This window comes from Ctenopharyngodon idella, chromosome 21 (assembly GCF_019924925.1).
Source record: "Ctenopharyngodon idella isolate HZGC_01 chromosome 21, HZGC01, whole genome shotgun sequence".
NCBI classification, from domain to species: Eukaryota; Metazoa; Chordata; class Actinopteri; order Cypriniformes; family Xenocyprididae; genus Ctenopharyngodon; species Ctenopharyngodon idella.
Window position 1 is genome coordinate 2,427,859 of NC_067240.1, and position 17,376 is coordinate 2,445,234.

Consider the following 17,376-nt stretch of genomic DNA (forward strand, 5'->3'; position numbering starts at 1 on the left):
CCTGGTGCATGGTCTAAAAGGGTTGCCCCTATTCTCTTAATGAGTAATGGGTGTGTTTTCCCTTTAAAAGCCGGTTGCGCTCGCACCATGGCGGATTTTCTATTTACAAGGCGGGATTTGCAAGCAGAAAAAACTCCATTACTGCTCCATTGACTTTAGACCAGGTTTCAGTTGGTCAATGGCGCAGTCTATTTCAGTTGCCTCAAAATAGCAACACGCCAACAATGTGCCTGAACACACCTTCTTTTTCAGACCAGGATGCCCATGGGTGCACAAATGGGCGCGAATGCATTTGCTAATTAAACAACATGGCGCAGGGCATGAAAATGATAACTGCGCCGGGCTGAAACTAGCAAAAAACACTTGCGTTGCGCCAGGTATATGATAGGGCCCATTAAGTTGGATATAACTTTATCCACATACTTACAGTATACTCACGTGAAGCGATACTAGCAAATCTCAACTGCTTGATAGTTTATATCATCGCTGAATGTAACTATATTATCACCCAGCTCTGATCTGCTGAATGCAACTATAAGGCATGAAGATATTAAGATATTATAAACATGAACATCAGGATTTTCTGTAAAGCTGCTTTGAAGCAATGTGTGCTATGAAAATCACTACACAAATAAATTTGACTTGAGATTGTTTTTTGTTTGTGTACTCTCTCATCTGCAGATGGGAAAACATGACGAGGCTTGGATGGTTCTCAAACAGATTCATGACACCAACATGCGAGCGCGTGGAGAGCCGGAGAAAGTCTTTACTGTGAGTCACACACACTCTCGTTCTCTCTCACACACTCAACCAGCTGTGGTTAACAAGACCAGCAAAAGCTATACAGTTTGACCCTTTGAGCCCACTCAGTCAAAGCGTTCCTAACCGAAACGCTGCACTGGTAACGCCACGTCTCTCTGTCTCCACCTGCAGGTGAACCGTATAAAGATCCCTAAGCATCTGGATGAGCTGGTGGAGATGCAGCCGGAGTCGGCAAACCCTGTAGCTAAAGTCTTATTCCGGATCAAGAGAGAACTGCACGGAGTGAGTGAACAAACCCTCAGATCTCCGGCAGATCCACACATACACCTCAGATCACGAGGATGTGAGAGGGGATTCACTGCGAACGACTAACCGCCTGCATGAGGACTGCGTTTCTGTGTGTCTAAGGCAATTTACACTAGCGTTCAAAAAATTTATTTTTAAATGTTTTTGAAAGAAGTCTCTTCTGCTCACCGAGGCTGAATTTATTTGATCAAAAATACAGTAAAACAGTAATGTAGTGAAATTTAATGTAAAATGTAATTTATTCTCGTGATCAAAGCTGAATTTTTAGCATCATTACTCCAGTCTTCAGTGTCACATGATCCTTCAGAAATCATTCTAATATACTGATTTGCTGCTCAAAATTTGTGACATAGTAGGATATATATCACTTTACATGAATGTACAGTATGTATGCGAATAAAGTAGAATGTACTATATATCGAACTTATTTTACGATGATATAACAATTCAATATAAAATTAAAAATAAATGCTTGAATGGTTAAAATAAATTCGATTTTTATTTTTAAAATTAATATATATATATATATATAATATATATTTAATAATATAATTTTATATATTAATAATAATAAATATTTAATAATAATTAATAATATATATATATATATTCTGTTATTAAAAATAATTAAAAACAAATGCTTGAATGGTTATATCATCATAAAATAAGTTTTTATATATATATATAATTTAAAATAAATGCTTGAATAGTTATATCATTGTAAAATGTTATTATATTATATATAATCTGTTAAATATGACTATAAGGCATGATATTAAGATATAAATATTAATGTCAGGATTTTCTGTAAAGCTGGTTTAAAACAGCCTGTGTTGTGAAAGTGCTATACAAGTAAATTTGACTTGACTTGAAATATAAATTATTATAGAAAATTCAAAAGAACAGCATTTATTTAAAATATAAATTATAAATGTCACATTTGATCAATTTAATGCATCCTTGCTGAATAAAACAATTTTCTTAAAATAAAAAAAAACTCTTATAGGTGATTTCTACAAATATTTTTCAATTGCTTTTTATTATTATTATTTATTATTTCATAATTCATATTGTTTGACGACAAAAACACATCTCAGAGAAAAATCTCAGCGCTGACATTGAGAGCAGACGAGAGCAGAAAACAGTTTGCTCCTTGAAACATGAAACCGTTTGCATAAACGTCTTGTATTTAAAAAGATTAAGTCAAGCTAAAGTCCAGCTGGACTCAGACGGACCAAATGTTCTGCTGATTCATCTTTGCCTTTGCATTTCTTAATGGGGTGATGAAATGAAATCATAAATCACAGGTGTTTTATTTGCACTTTATGCATTACTTGACTGTGTGTGTGTGTGTGTGTGTGTGTGTGTGTGTGTGCAGATCTGGCTCACGTTCCTGAAGTGCTGGGATTACCCCGTCAAGGACAACACTGTGAAGTTGGCTGTGGTTTGGTTCTCGCTGTCGTTTGGGTGAGACCGTTTGGCTCTAATATCCACCGTCTGATTGGCCCGACCGTCCCCTGATTCACGCCCCCTGTAGTTACACACATTATCACCCAGCGGAGCCGTGATTACAGTGATCACACAGTGTTTGCATAGCATTTAGAGTACAATATCATCTGATTCTATTCTATTCTATTCTATTCTATTCTATTCTATTCTTTTTCTTCCTCTGTCTCTGTGTTTCTGTGTCTCAATCTGGTTGTGCTCCTCTCTGGCACTGTAATGAAGTGTAGTCCCTGTAATCACCATGATTTAAGTAGCTGGCTTGCAGTGGTTAGGCCCAGGGGTGGAGCTGCATGAGGGGGACTAGTCACAGTTTAATTACTGTATTTATAGGAGCTTAAGCCGGGATGGACGGGCTCAGAGACAGAGCTCTGTAGGAGGGCTTATATCCACACTCTAATGTATGTAACAATCCAATTTACTCATGAAATCACACTAAAAACTCTGCCCTGGCATTGGACATTCTATTCTATTCTATTCTATTCTAAAACCAATTATCCCAGCTCTAAAACAGACTGGATGAGTTGTGTTCTAATCTGTAAAATAGCCAATAAACATTTAAATTCAGTTGAAATTCAGTAGGAAATATTAGTGTATACCAAGTATACACTAATACACTTTTAGTATTGTTTGTATATTTATATAATATTGTTTAGTAGTATTAGTATTACTACTAGTAATAGTAATTATTATTAATTATAGTTAGTAGTAATTATATTATTAATTATTATTAGTATGTATTAATATTTTGAAGTAGCTTATTTTTATATTTTCAGTTTTAATTTGAATTTAATTTTTAGTCATTTTGTTATGTGGTTTTGTAATTTTATTAGTTTTTGTTTATTTAATTTTTCTATTTAGCTTTAATTTATATTTATTTCAGTTTTAGACTTCACCCTAATTATTTCAGATCATTGCGAAGGCAACTTTTCAAATTTTTAAATTTTTTTTAAAGTATTTTTAAGTATTTTTTAAAGTCATTTCAAGTTTTCCATGTAATATTTATATTTTTATTTTTTTTTATTTTTAAAGTTAAGTATTTTTTAAAGTCATTTCAAGTTTTTCATGTAATATTTACATTTTTATTTTTTAAAGTTTTTAAAGTATTTTTAAAGTAATTTTAAGTTTTTCATGTAATATTTATATTTTTATTTTTTAAAGTTATTTTAAAGTATTTTTTAAAGTAATTTCAAGTTTTTCATGTAATATTTCTATTTTATGTAATATTTATATTTTTTATTTTAAAATTATTTTAAAGTATTTTCTATAGTAATTTCAAGTTTTTCATGTAATATTTACTTTTTTATTTTTAAAGGTTTTAAGTTTTTTTAAAAGTGATTTCAAATGTTTCATGTAATATATATATTTTATTATATTCCAGCTTTTATTACAATTAATGACAATTTTAAAGTTTTAGTATTATAGTTTTAGTTTACAACAACAAAACTTAAGAGAGTATTCTAGTTTACTACTCTAGTCTAGGGGTTTCAGGTTAACAACACTCCTAAATTGTGGTAAAATCACAGTAAAACATGGCCTCTCATGACTTATTGCTTTATTTCTATTCTGTCACTTTTTTCTTGTCTAATTTCACCCATCTTCTCTCCTCGTCTCTTTTAAGTCTTAATAAAGTCATGTCTTCACTCTGTCACAGACAAACTCAAGCTCACAGACTTCAATACAAAATAAAAGAGGACACACACACACACACACACACTAATTAAAGAGTGAACAGATGCCTCTATCGCTGCTCCCTGTCAGACTGAAGCCCACCGCTGAGGAGCAGAAATTAATTAACCAAGCACCGGTGTCACCACCTGTGTCACACACACACACATCACCGAGCTTCAGCCCCTGTTAGTCCCTCAAACGTCACGCTCTGATCTCATGTGCCGCTGATGACATCACTTCCTGTGCGCAGGTACTACGGTCTGTCTGTCTGGTTCCCTGACGTCATAAAGCACCTGCAGGCAGATGAATACGCGTCCCGCGTCAAGATCCACAACAACGAGAGAACCGAAGACTTCACCTTTAATTTCACCCTGGAGAACCAGATCCATAAAAACGGAGTGTTTATCAACGACAGGTGAGTGTGTGTGTGTGTATGTGTGTGTGTGTGTGTGTGTGTGTGTGTGTGTGACAGCATGTCTGCGCTCTCATTCAGATCATCATATAATGCACTTGTGTTACATTTAATGTATTGAGTTCCACTTATCTTCATCAGGGTGTCTTGAGCCAAAATAGCCATAATTTAGTTTTTGATGACCACCTTAACAATGTTAACATCTACAGTTTTAAATTGAATTTTGTTTTTGTCATTTTTTTAGTTTTTTTTTTTAAAATATGTCTATATAGTTAGGTGTCAAGCACTGAAGGTGAGTAGGCACGTATTGTTTCCGGTGAATCTGTTAGCTTCTTCTTCTTCTTCTTTCGCACTGGAAGTCTATGGCAGCCCATGGAACCGTTTATGGGAAAGTTATGACATTTGGCACACTGATAGAGGTCAGTCCCAACATTAACCACACCAATTTTGGAGTCTCTAAATCAATGCCTCTAGCACCACCACATGTCCAAAGTTTCACTCATGTTTATGCCAATAACTTTTGAACCATAAGGGTTAGAAACCCTCTTTTTTCCTCTGATTCCTCGGCTCAAGACGATTCGACTGCACCCTATGATGTCATTTTCCATCATGAAAATTTTCCCGCCTTTTTGAATTTTCCAAAAAGCCTACTTTTTCGAACTCCTCCTAGGCCATTGCTCCGATTTTCACGAAAATTGAACCAGATCATCTACAGACAATGGCAACAAAAAGTTGTGGAATTCAAGTTGATTTTGTCAAACCGTTTTCGAAGAATGTGCGAACAAATTTTACATAGCTCTTGTGAAAATATACGTAAGACTCCATCTCCTCAACGCTTTATCGTATTCAGACCAAACTTGGTCCATGTCATCACATGACCTGCTGCATTTACTGCGTACTGGTCCAGAGATACAAAAAAAATCTATTTTTACTTATAACTTCTTAACGGTTTGTCCAAAAAATCATAAAAATGTTAGATTTTAAATGTTAGTTAGGTCTTGTTAGATTCAAGGCGTCATGCTGAGTCGAATGATATCCAATTTTCCCATATCGACCATTTTGAATTTTGTCGCAAAATGCTGTATTTTACAAACACATGAACGTATCATTATTAAACTCGGTATGGGTCATTGGCACAATGCCCTGGAGGAGTCTGAGAAGTTTCAGACCTAAAATTATTTACATGCTTATAACTTTAGATGTGATTGACTTATTTTCACAGGAGAAAGTAGATTCCTGAATCCTTGCCAAGTCCAAGGGTACCAAACATGCTAGGTTTCGCCTTATGCTTAGTGCAATGTTGTGATTTAGCTTTTAAACAACATTCGCAAATATTTTCAAAACTGTTAGTCTGATCGAGACGAAACCACTGTAGGAACATTGGAAACATAGGTTGTTGACAATATGCTAATGGCCAAATGTCAAAATTTTGATAGTATGTGGCAAACAAACTGCAATCAAATCAGATGTGGGTAATTTTTTGGGTTCATGCATATACATGTCTATAACTCCTAAACGAAATGAGATATTTTCACCAGATTTGACATACTTATGTATGGGGACACTCTGAGGACATGCAAAAAAGCAGTGGGACTGAACAAATTGAATAAAACATGAAATTGGCTCTTCAATTTGAACTAAACAAAAGTGAGAAATGTTACCTATCTCAAAATAAAATATATTTTTTATTTTATTTTATTTCAGTTAATTTTATTTTGTTTTATGTAACAAAAATGTTTTCATGGTTTTAGTTTTAGTTAACTATTATAACCCTGGTTTACATCCACATCAATGTTCCAATTTTAATCAGAATTTGGCCATTTTATGCCAATTTTTTGGCAGAATTGAGTCATGAAACGCTGATTCCCACCATTGGGATATGCCTGTTTAATGGGAAATTAGTTGCATGTAAACACCTTATTCAGAAAATCCAATGAGAGGAGATATATGCAAATGCTCCGTCTGCAAGGAAATGTGGGAATTGTAGGATTGTTATTTGGCAGACGTTTTCCATTGGATTATGCTGGAGCACAATTTTATCAGGATAGTGCTGTTCATTTCAGAATGGGATTTGCTGTAGGTGTTGATATGTAAATGAGGGCGGTCATATGTTAATGAGCTCATGGTTGTAATGTCATAATCATTAAGATTTCCTGAAGTTTCTGCAGTTTAGTTTTAGTAAATGAAGCTGTTATTGGGAAGTTTTGGGTAGTGAATGGTTAGAAATCGAACTCTTATTTCAAAAGAGCAAGAAGAATTGTGTTTCCCTGGATAAAAAGAGACTGGTCATTCGTCACTGAACTCTAAGAGCCCTTTGTAGTCGTCTTATCTACTTCAGCTCCTCTGTGTGAAATGAAATCTTAGAACTAAACGTGTGTTTGCAGAAATAGAGCAGATTGTGAGTCTTCAGCTGCAGTTAATGTTTGTGTGTGTGTGTGTGTGTGTGTGTGTGTGTGTGTGTGTGTGTGTGTTGTTCTCAGCGGTCTGATCGCTCCCTCATAAATAACGTCCCAGTGTTGAGGTAATGTCTCATCCAGACACAGGGCCAGGAAATTAAAACGCCCTTATCTCTCCTCTCCTCCTTTTCTCTTTCTCTTTCTTTGTGTTTATTATGAGCGTCCATTCCTCCTCTTTCCCTCCATCCCTCTCTCCTGAAGCAGAGGAAGCTCTTATCGTGTTGTTGTAGCGTCCAGCTCCTGTGATGAGATCAGACGGCAGTATCTTTTGTGTCCTGCACACACAAGCATATGAATCACGATGACAGAACTCGATAGATTATAGAAACAAGTGGATGGAGAAACATCTGAGAAGCAGGAGACTTCGGCAAACGTCTCCATCTGACCTCCATTTAACCCCGTTGCTGTCTAGGAGAAGCAATTGAGATGTGAAAGACATCACGTTACTGATTTTTGATGTGGAATATTTGTACAAACCGATCTTGATGTTGTTCTCATTGTATTTTAAGGTTTGATGTAGCTGACCACTCCTGTGCTTTATTTCAGGTTTATTGGCATGAAGTTTAAGGCCGTGACTTTCATCGACTCCACCTTTCAGAGCTGTTACTTCGAGGACGTCAGCTCCGTTGGTTCCTTCTTCAAAAACTGCACCATCATAGAAGCGTTCTTCTATAATACAGGTACGAGTGTGATGAAATCTGTTCTTTAGAGCTGTTAGTTGATTGAAACAATCATGTTTTGGTGTTATACATCTACATACGTGTGTGTGTATATGTAACGGATGTAGGTCGGTAAGAGCTGTGCGTGTAAAATTCACTCCCCTGAGAGGCGCTCTAGCGACTGACACTAGAGACTGCAGTCTTTAGCCTCCATGTTAAGCCCAGAACACACTAAGCTGACGGTCGGCCATCAGGCAGTTTTTGTTCGTCGGCCGACTAAGTTTTCTCAGTGTGTTCCACACCGTCAGCTGAAGTTGGTCCTCGTCGGCTTTTTTTCGGCTGATTCGACATGTTGAATCAGCGTCGGAGCTCGTCGGGCCATCTGATCATTCTGATTGGCTGTTCAGCTACTGCCACCTGCTGGTACGGAAAGGCATTTCATCTTACGCAGGCACAGAATGGACGTGTTACTTGGCCGTCGAGAGTCGGTTTGGTGTGTCAGGGCAACTTTGGACCCAGACGCTGCCCATGTGACCCAACCCTGCAGTCTGCTTTCGTCGCCACTAGTTCATCGGCGTCGGCTTGGTGTGTTCCGGGCTTTAGAGCGCCCGACTCCTATGCGGACCCGGGTTTGAGTCCCACTTAGAGCGGGTGGTTCGAACAGGAGGGGTTACATACATACATACAGAGAGAGAGAGAATTATATATTTAAATATAAATGACTTCAAATACTATTAATATATTCTCTATAAATATTTATCTTTACTAATATAATTGAGCAATACATAACTTTATTAATTTATTATATGTAAAATAACACAAAATTGTAGTTTGTATTATTTATAAACATTTTATATTTTCATTTTAATATATTCTAAATATTCTATATACATGTATTTATATTTATTAAATATGCATATAATTAATATTTTTCACAAAATGTTTATATATATATATATATATAATGAAATAATATATTTAATTATATATATATATATATATATATATATATCAAATATAAATGACTTATCTAAATATTATCATCATATTCTCTATATGTATTTATTTATCTTAATTACTAATATAATTAATTAAATTACTAAAATAAATAAATTAAAGTTTGTATTATTTATAAACTTTTTATATTTTCATTTTAATATATTCTAATCTATATATATATGTATTTATATTTATTAAATATACATATAATTAATATTTTTCATAAAATAATAAAACAATAAAAACTATAAATGTATATTTTTCATTAAAAATAAAACAAATGAAATGTATAATTTTTTATTTTATGAAAAATATTGATTATATATATATTTAATAAATATAAAAAGATATATATAGAATATTTAGAACATATTGTTCATTTTTACATATGAAATCTAAATGTAGTGAACTCGGTTCTTAAATAATAAAATATATTTTCCCCTGGTCTGCATCCGTCCACTGCCCGTCTCATTAACAGTGTGTTTCACTGAAAGATCAGACCTGTTAAGTGTCCATTTCTGTGTTTCTGTGAGAGCGTGCATGTGTGTGTTTTTAAAAAGAAGTTCACTGGCTGCTCTGATTGGCTCATGTGAGTTTGTGCTGTGTGATTGGCTCATAGGACTGTGGTCAATGGGGTATTAATTCTTTGGCGCATGAAACTCAACCCTTGTTCCATTTTAGCAAAGGAAAAGCAAAGAAAAAAGAAGAGAAAAGGCTCTTTTGTAGTGGATCTGTAACGCTCAGTGTGAGTTCTGTAGGTGTCAGTGATGTGAGCGGATCTGCTGTAGAGCTTCACTGACTCAGAGATGTTTGATGTTTAAATATCTCACATCAGCTCACAATCCTGGAGAAACCACAGACTTTGAAGCTAAATTGTTTCTAATTTATATGCATTTGAAGGCAAAAAGACAAGCAGATGCATTAGATGAAAAACAGGATGAAAGATAAAAGCCGAGGGCAGTGATTATACGAGGAAGACAGGGTTCAGTCAGTGACACGCATCATCTTTATGGAGTAAATAACTGTAGCACAGACGGTGTAAACATTTCAAGAGCTGGTTTATGCATCTGTAGAAGTCTGTGTGATTTCAGGATTTTGCCAGTCTAATTGTTACATTCCCAGTGAAGTTCTTCACTACCCATAATCCTAAAGATTGACCCCCTGAAAGTTACTGTTAGCATAGAAACAGGAATTCTGTATGATTTCAAATTTAAATAATTTAATTTAATTGATTGGTTTGGAATGGAACTCTTTATTGAAGAATGTTCTGAAAATAATAAAAGTTAAATGTTGTGAGCGAATTTGAATTATGGAGCCTGTTTGAGGCTGCTGATGTTGTTTTGTTTGTTCCAGGTGTGTGTGTGTGTGTGAGAGAGAGAGAGAGAGCAGACAGCGATCGGGTCATTTCAGGGTCTGGCTGACTCAGGAAAACCCACCTTACACACTTCCACAATCTCACACCTCAGCAGAACAAACACACACACCAGAGAGAGTCCAGAGGCCTCGTGGGAAATTGAGTTCATGTCTCTAATGAAGCCGTTTCAGAGCTGCTACAGAAATGAAATGAGTGAAAGCGTGAGCTGCAGATATGCTGCACATGCTGAAATTCACTAATAGGTTTTCAGAGGTTAAACTCCCTAAAGACCCTCCTGTGTGAGAGAGTGCAGTTCAAACTGTGACCAGAGGAGGGCAGAACAGTATCTATCTATCTATCTATCTATCTATCTATCTATCTATCTATCTATCTGTCTGTCTGTCTGTCTGTCTATCTATCTATCATTTATCTGTCTATCTATTTATGTTTATCTATCTATCTATCTATCTATTTGTCTGTTTATCTATCTATCTATCTATCTATCTGTCTGTCTGTCTGTCTGTCTATCTATCATCTGTCTGTTTATCTATCTATCTGTCTGTCTATTTGTCTATCTATCTATCTATCTATCTGTCTGTCTATTTATCTATCTATGTCTGTCTATCTATCTATCTATCTATCTATCTATCTATCTATCTGTCTATATATTTGTCTGTCTATTTGTCTGTTTATCTGTCTATTTGTCTGTCTATCTGCCTGTCTATCTATCTATCTATCTATCTATCTGTCTATCATCTGTCTGTCTATCTATTTGTCTGTTTATCTATCTATCTATCTCTCTCTCTATCGGTCTGTCTGTCTATCATTCGTTCTGTCTTGATTGCACTGTTCTTTAAGTGTTCTCTTCTCTGTAGTTTTTTTAAGAACTTTATAAATAAATTTGAAATGAATAGTAAGTTGAGCATCTGTCACGTGACTCATCATCTCCTGTCTGTCTCGTTCAGATATCGACGACTCAAAATTAATCGGTTCCTCTGTGATCAACTCCACGTTTGCGCACAACAAGACCGGCTGTCAGATGACGTTTGATGACGACTACAGCGCATACTGGGTGTATTTCATCAACTTCCTCGGGACGCTAGCCGTGTTGCCAGGCAACATAGTCTCCGCCCTCCTCATGGATAAAGTGGGCCGTTTGAGCATGTTAGGTGAGTCACTTCACCAGTGAACTGCAACTTCACCCCATTTTAAATGAGCTTGTCTGATGTCCTGTTGTTGTGTGTGTTGTTGTGTTCAGGCGGCTCCATGGTGTTGTCCGGCATCAGTTGTTTCTTTCTGTGGTTCGGCACCAGTGAGTCCATGATGATAGCGATGCTCTGCCTTTATAACGGACTCAGTATATCTGCCTGGAACTCACTGGACGTGGTGACGGCCGAACTGTATCCCACCGACAGGAGGTACATGGACACGAAATCACTAATAAGCATGGATCACAAACATTTATATACATTTTTAAGATCCTTTCACATGACTCGCGTCAACATTCACCAATGCATTGATCTCTGTGGAGCATCAAGATACAGGGAAGGGCTATTACTGGTAACTAAAACTGTTAAAAACATTTTGTGTAGGATTTACTTTGAAACAATTTTCACACTGAAAGTACTAGTACTGCTAATACTACTAATAATGCTAATACTGCTTGTCTCTCTCGTCTATAGAGGAACTGGATTTGGCTTTTGTAATGCCATGTGTAAATTGGCTGCAGTCTTGGGGAATCTAATATTTGGTTCGTTGGTGGGAATCACGAAATCCATCCCGATCCTGTTGGCGTCGACTGTGCTGGTCGCCGGAGGCCTGGTGGGTCTGCGACTACCCGACACCCGCTCCAACGTCCTCATGTGACCCCACTACACCTGTGACCTCTGAACCCTGAGTCGCCACGGAAACACGCAGGACACGCTCAGGGTGCGGGAGATTATGATGTGTTTGTGTTGTTTATTCATTTAAAGTATGTTGTTTGTTTACTTATTAACGATTATTTATGGATTTAATTTATTGGTTTAGCTTTTGACTTGCCCAGTTTAGATCAAAACTAGATTTTGATGCCTTGGTTGCTGCAATGAAATGTTATGATGTTATAAAATGTCAAAACAAAACTGACTGTGAGTTTGTGAGCTAATCTGGGTGGGCAGAAATATTTAAAATTATTTATTTAGAAAATTCAGAAATTTTATTCCTTTTTTAACATTTTATCTTTATTATTTATTTATAGCTGAACACACAAAAAAAATCAGGTGATTTTAATATTTCTTTTTTATTTTTAAAATTAAAACACTATTTAATTTCCTTGAAATGCTCAAACAAGAGTAAAAAGGCCATTTAGAGATGTAGACATTAGCCATAACAGCTTTTATTGGTAGCGTAGGTCCAATTCTCTAGTCGCGGCCTTTGCAATTTGGAGGCCCGTTTCAAAGAAACAGTCAGAGGCTGTTCCTACCCTCCCCAGAGGAAAAAGACAGACAAAAACATTGTATGCAATGCGACTGCAATTACTTTATCTCTGCTATATTTATATATTTATTTATAAACGCATTCTATCTCTTTAACCAGAACTATTGTTACAATCATGACTGAAAACAAAAACAGCATTCAATCTTCATCCTTCAGTCCCTCAGCCTCTCAGCTAAAATTAAATGATACTAAAATCACCAGTAGGTGGCGTCAAACCATTGTCTTAACAAATTAGTCATTGAATCATTCAATCAAATGAATCATTCAAAACAGCTGATTCATTTAGGGACAAAGCAAAAGTGAGTGAGTCATTAGGCGCGTCCCAATTCGCGTACTATTCTATGCCGTTTTGTAGTATAAATAGTGTGAGTGTTGTGTTCACACTGAAAATTCCAAAAAGAATAAGTGCACTTTAAACACCCAGATGATACACTTAATTAACCGAAAAAATGAAGTGTGGAATGATGGACACTTAATGCACTCAATTGTCACAGCTTTAATTACGTAGCGAAGGGGGAGGGGCATCAGACTCCGATGTTGGACGACAAAATACCCATATAAATTTTATACACTACACAGTTGAGTACATAGTGCATAAGTGCACAGTGTATAGTGCGTCATTTGGGACACAACTGTTGAGTCATTCATTAAAACGATTTGTTAAAAAAAACGCAGATTCGTAACGAAACCGAAACCGTGTAGCTCAGAGACGCGCAATGGCTCTACTGTTTGGAAATATTTTCGATGGCAAAATAGAGGAAAATCAGACAATATTGTGTCAAAAATCGAAGTAACCTAATAGCCTATTAACTTATTGTTTATTGAATTGTTGTATAAAATTAATATCACATTCGAAAATGTGCTGATATTTGGGAAAACAGCACTTTTGCTCGTGTGATATTGCTTATAAATATTAAAACAAGGAATTATATGAAGACATTTTTTGCACCATATCTGGGTTTTTGGAAGCATTTTTATTAATTTTGGTGGCATTTTTGCCCCAGGCCCCCATTAATTTCCACCCCTGGTGTGTATGCACTGCGTGATGGCGGGGGCGGGGCTCTTTTTCGAACGCAAGCGAATGGAGGCCAGGGTTGCCAGGTTTTCACAACAAAACCCGCCCAATTGCTACTCAAAACTAGTCCAATTGCATTTCAGGGGGTTCCTCGGTAAAAATTGCACCCCCAGGGGGTAAAATCCGCATTTTTGGCGAGGTTCCCCTGGTAAAATTCGCATTCCAGGGGCTAAATATCATGTTATTTGGATTCGCTTCAAACCGCAGACATGAAAAACAACCCGTGGCAACAGTGTTATAGTAGCCCAATTCGCGGGAAAACCGCAGACTTGGCAACACCCTTCTGAAACGGCTGAAATATAGCAAAGGCCGCTACCGCTGGTGACTTCCACCGAAACATTTCTTGAACAAGACGATAACAATTATCCAGTTTACATTTTCTGCTTTTTATAATGTTTTAGCTAGCGGAAGAACACGTCAGACGCACTCTGACCGACACGCGTCGACTTCATTCTTGCCTTCGTGAACTTTGTCGTCAATGTAGCTAAAACGGACTTCATTTGTGTGTCTCTCTCTTGGTTTAAGGGTTAAAGGCGTCTTGATAACCCTAGTCTAGCTGCTACGCTTCCATGTGCGAACTCTTCCTCTGAAAACTGAATGGCCTTTTGCTTCCTCTCCGTGCCTCCTTCCTCTAAAATCCCTCCGGTCGGCTTCTCGTAGGTTGTAGCGATCCATCGTACAGCAGAACTGAGCGTGTGTTCAAACGCTCTACTGCTCAAATAGGCGGAAAAAATATGTTGTGTTTCGCCATCACATTCCACTGGAAATTTCGTACATGCAATTGTGCAATATGACAGGACGTGATACGGCCGCATTATAGAAAATAATAAAAGCCATTCAGCCTGGTCTGATCTCAATGACGCACAGGCCCTGCTGCTGCTGTCTACATGCACTGAAGTACACTAAACAGCAGAAACATACTCTATACAAGTGCACTGCGTCAACGCCGAGACATTTCAGACGGAGTTTGCATTCACGTACTTGTGTTGAAGTATGTTTCTGGCCTAATTTAACGATATTTTGTTGTGTGTATGTCGGAAAAGTAAAGATAAACACTTGTTTTGAACTTATCACGGGCGACAACGTGTGCTGTACATGTCTAAATGTTGTAAAGTGTTGCCTGTTGAGTTAAAACATTATTTTTTCATTGTCATGTGTATGCAGACGTTTCCTCATGTGTTTGTGTAGATATCTTGTATTTACTGACATTCATTTGTCTATAGGTGTTTATTTTGGCTGGTTGTGTGATTTTTTTTGGGGGTGTTATTTGAGGTTCTGAACAAATTCAGTTCATGAGAGGAATGAATTTAATTTAAAGTTATGCATCTCCTGGTCTGAACTGTCTATTTGAACTTGTGTTTTTCATATTAATTTCTGAACAAATTCAAGTGGCCTATCTGAAACATACCACACAAACAAATGAAACGTGATATCTTGTTAATAAATACACCCCTGCATGTGCATATTGAGACTTTGTGTTGCAGTGATTTGTCTGTCGTGCTTTCGCCATGAGTTTATTTCTCGGTTTTGAAAGATGAATGTATCATTATTGTGAGTGTGTGATGTCGTTCTGAAATGGGTTTTGATTGGTTGTGGATCTGGCATGCCAACGACACGTCTGCCGTCAAGTGTCTGTGACGTCACTGGCCAGATTTCTCTGATATATCTGATTTTATTTTGAAAAGTAAGAGAAAAGTGCCATGTACAGTGTGAACAGAACTGAAGTGGATCCAGATGAACTGCTATTAAAGAGTTTCATTATAAGACTCTACAGAGTGTCTGCTTATTTTTTCTTTTAAACAGACCCCAAATTATTTTTTGTGTAATAAAAGTTCAGATTTATGTTCTTCATTCTGTCTCAAAGTAGGATGTAAGGTGTAATGTATCAAAATATCAAAGTAGAATTGATGAGAATCGATTAAGATTCTGAATGAACTGATATTTTGGGTGGGGGAATATTTGGTCTAATGTTTTAACCTCAATTTTATGTGTCGCGAGTGCTTTGCTTTACATTCCAGTCACGTGGATTACTTTCTGGGCCTTAAAAGCATCAGTTGCATATCTGTCAATAGAAACAAAGCTCTCAGATTTCATCAAAAATATCTTAATTTGTGTTCCGAAGATGAACTAAAGTCTTTCGGGTGTGGAACGACATGAGGGTGAGTAATTAATGACAGAAATTAAATTTTTTGGTGAACTAACCCTTTAATGGCAGTACGAACTGACGGCGATATATATGGACTTTCAATAATCAGCTAACCTAGCTAATTATTTTTACTGTTGACGTTATATTCAGTTATAATATCTGATTGTTAGTAAAAAGAAGAAAAAAACACTTACGGATATCAATCTGCATATGTGATGGACAGTGGCTATGCTCATCTTTGCTCGCTCACTTGAAGACATCTTGAGTAAAACAGCTCTATTCTTAAGCAAAGACTATATAGAAATACGATTCATTCACATTCAGTTATGAATGGGAGAAACTGCAACGCGCAATATGGCGGAATACGTCCCGCCTTCTAAGTAAAAGAGCCAATCGCTAATTGATAAATTCATTGCGTCACTGCAGCTGCCGTTAGAAGCTCCGGTTCCCATAGAAACCTGAGACTCGCGCTTAGGACTGCACATGCGCGTTGGCTAGTCTAGCCTGAAAAATAAGCTTTTTTAAGGCTATTTGAGCATAATTAAGAAACAACATTTACGGAACAGTTCATGTCAGATTTTGTTGCTGATTTGAAATATGTTAATTGTGAGTTCGCCAAGCAGTTTTTGAGAGATAGGACTTGGTCTTGGATGCCCGAAATCACCTGCCCAGAGGTGTTGCAAATATGGCCGCCGAGTGAACAGACTTTCCTTGAAAGCACATACATAAGATCTGAACCGGAAATGATGCAACCTGTTTTACAGAACAGGAAAAAGTGTTACACAAATCCCCCATTCGATTATTTAAAACCTGTTTGAACTGATTTAAAAACAAACAAACAAACAAAAAACAAGTGAATGTCAAAATGTATCTTATTGTGACCTCTAGTGGCGAACATGAGTGCATTAAATTTATCTTGTGGTAATATTAATATAAAAATATTATATATAAATATACTATATTGTTGTTGTTGTTGTTGTTGTTGTAATACAGTAACAATATATACAAATCGTATAAGTTATTATTAATAATAATTGTTTTATGATAATGTATTATTAATATATTAAATGAATCATAATAATAGTAATATTATACACCCTTAAAAAAGTTAGAAAAACTTGTTTAACATTTGTGAAAGATGATGAACCCTAGTGATCAATAAACCTGTTCGACGCTTCGACACAAGATGGCGCGCGAGCTCCAAACATCTCATATTGCGTCAGTGCCGATACACGAACTAGACTCCTCACAGGTCCAGAACTTTTATTAGACCAGGACTGTGTATTTTGATACGTGGTGTGTGATTCGGGAATGACATGCAGCTTTAAATCGGTTTGTCTCTGACTGACTCAAGGACAGTTTAATCCTGCTGGAATGCTCGAGTGAAACTAGATCCTCACCAGCCCGTCTCTTTTCACCCTCACTGTCTTTGAATTTATCCCTGCTGAAAAACAGTTCACATCATGCTCAAGGTGCAGTAGCCTATCATTATGAATTATAAAAAAGCTATTAATACTACTGAAACAGTTCTCACTCTGTTTGGGTTGAGTTGTGGAAA

At 36.5% G+C, this 17,376-nt stretch overlaps 1 protein-coding gene across 1 annotated transcript in view; it reads left to right on the forward strand.

Annotated features, from left to right (window-relative positions):
* Positions 1-15,443, forward strand: part of LOC127504073 (synaptic vesicle glycoprotein 2C-like) — a 50,885-nt gene extending 35,442 nt beyond the window's left edge. The window contains exons 6-13 of the mRNA XM_051878422.1: positions 682-771; positions 934-1,044; positions 2,447-2,535; positions 4,493-4,657; positions 7,657-7,790; positions 11,088-11,291; positions 11,381-11,540; positions 11,805-15,443. Coding sequence (XP_051734382.1) covers positions 682-771; positions 934-1,044; positions 2,447-2,535; positions 4,493-4,657; positions 7,657-7,790; positions 11,088-11,291; positions 11,381-11,540; positions 11,805-11,988 — 1,137 coding nt within the window. The 3' untranslated portion in view covers positions 11,989-15,443. The remainder of the gene's footprint in view (positions 1-681; positions 772-933; positions 1,045-2,446; positions 2,536-4,492; positions 4,658-7,656; positions 7,791-11,087; positions 11,292-11,380; positions 11,541-11,804) is intronic.
* The last annotated feature ends 1,933 nt before the right edge of the window (positions 15,444-17,376 follow it).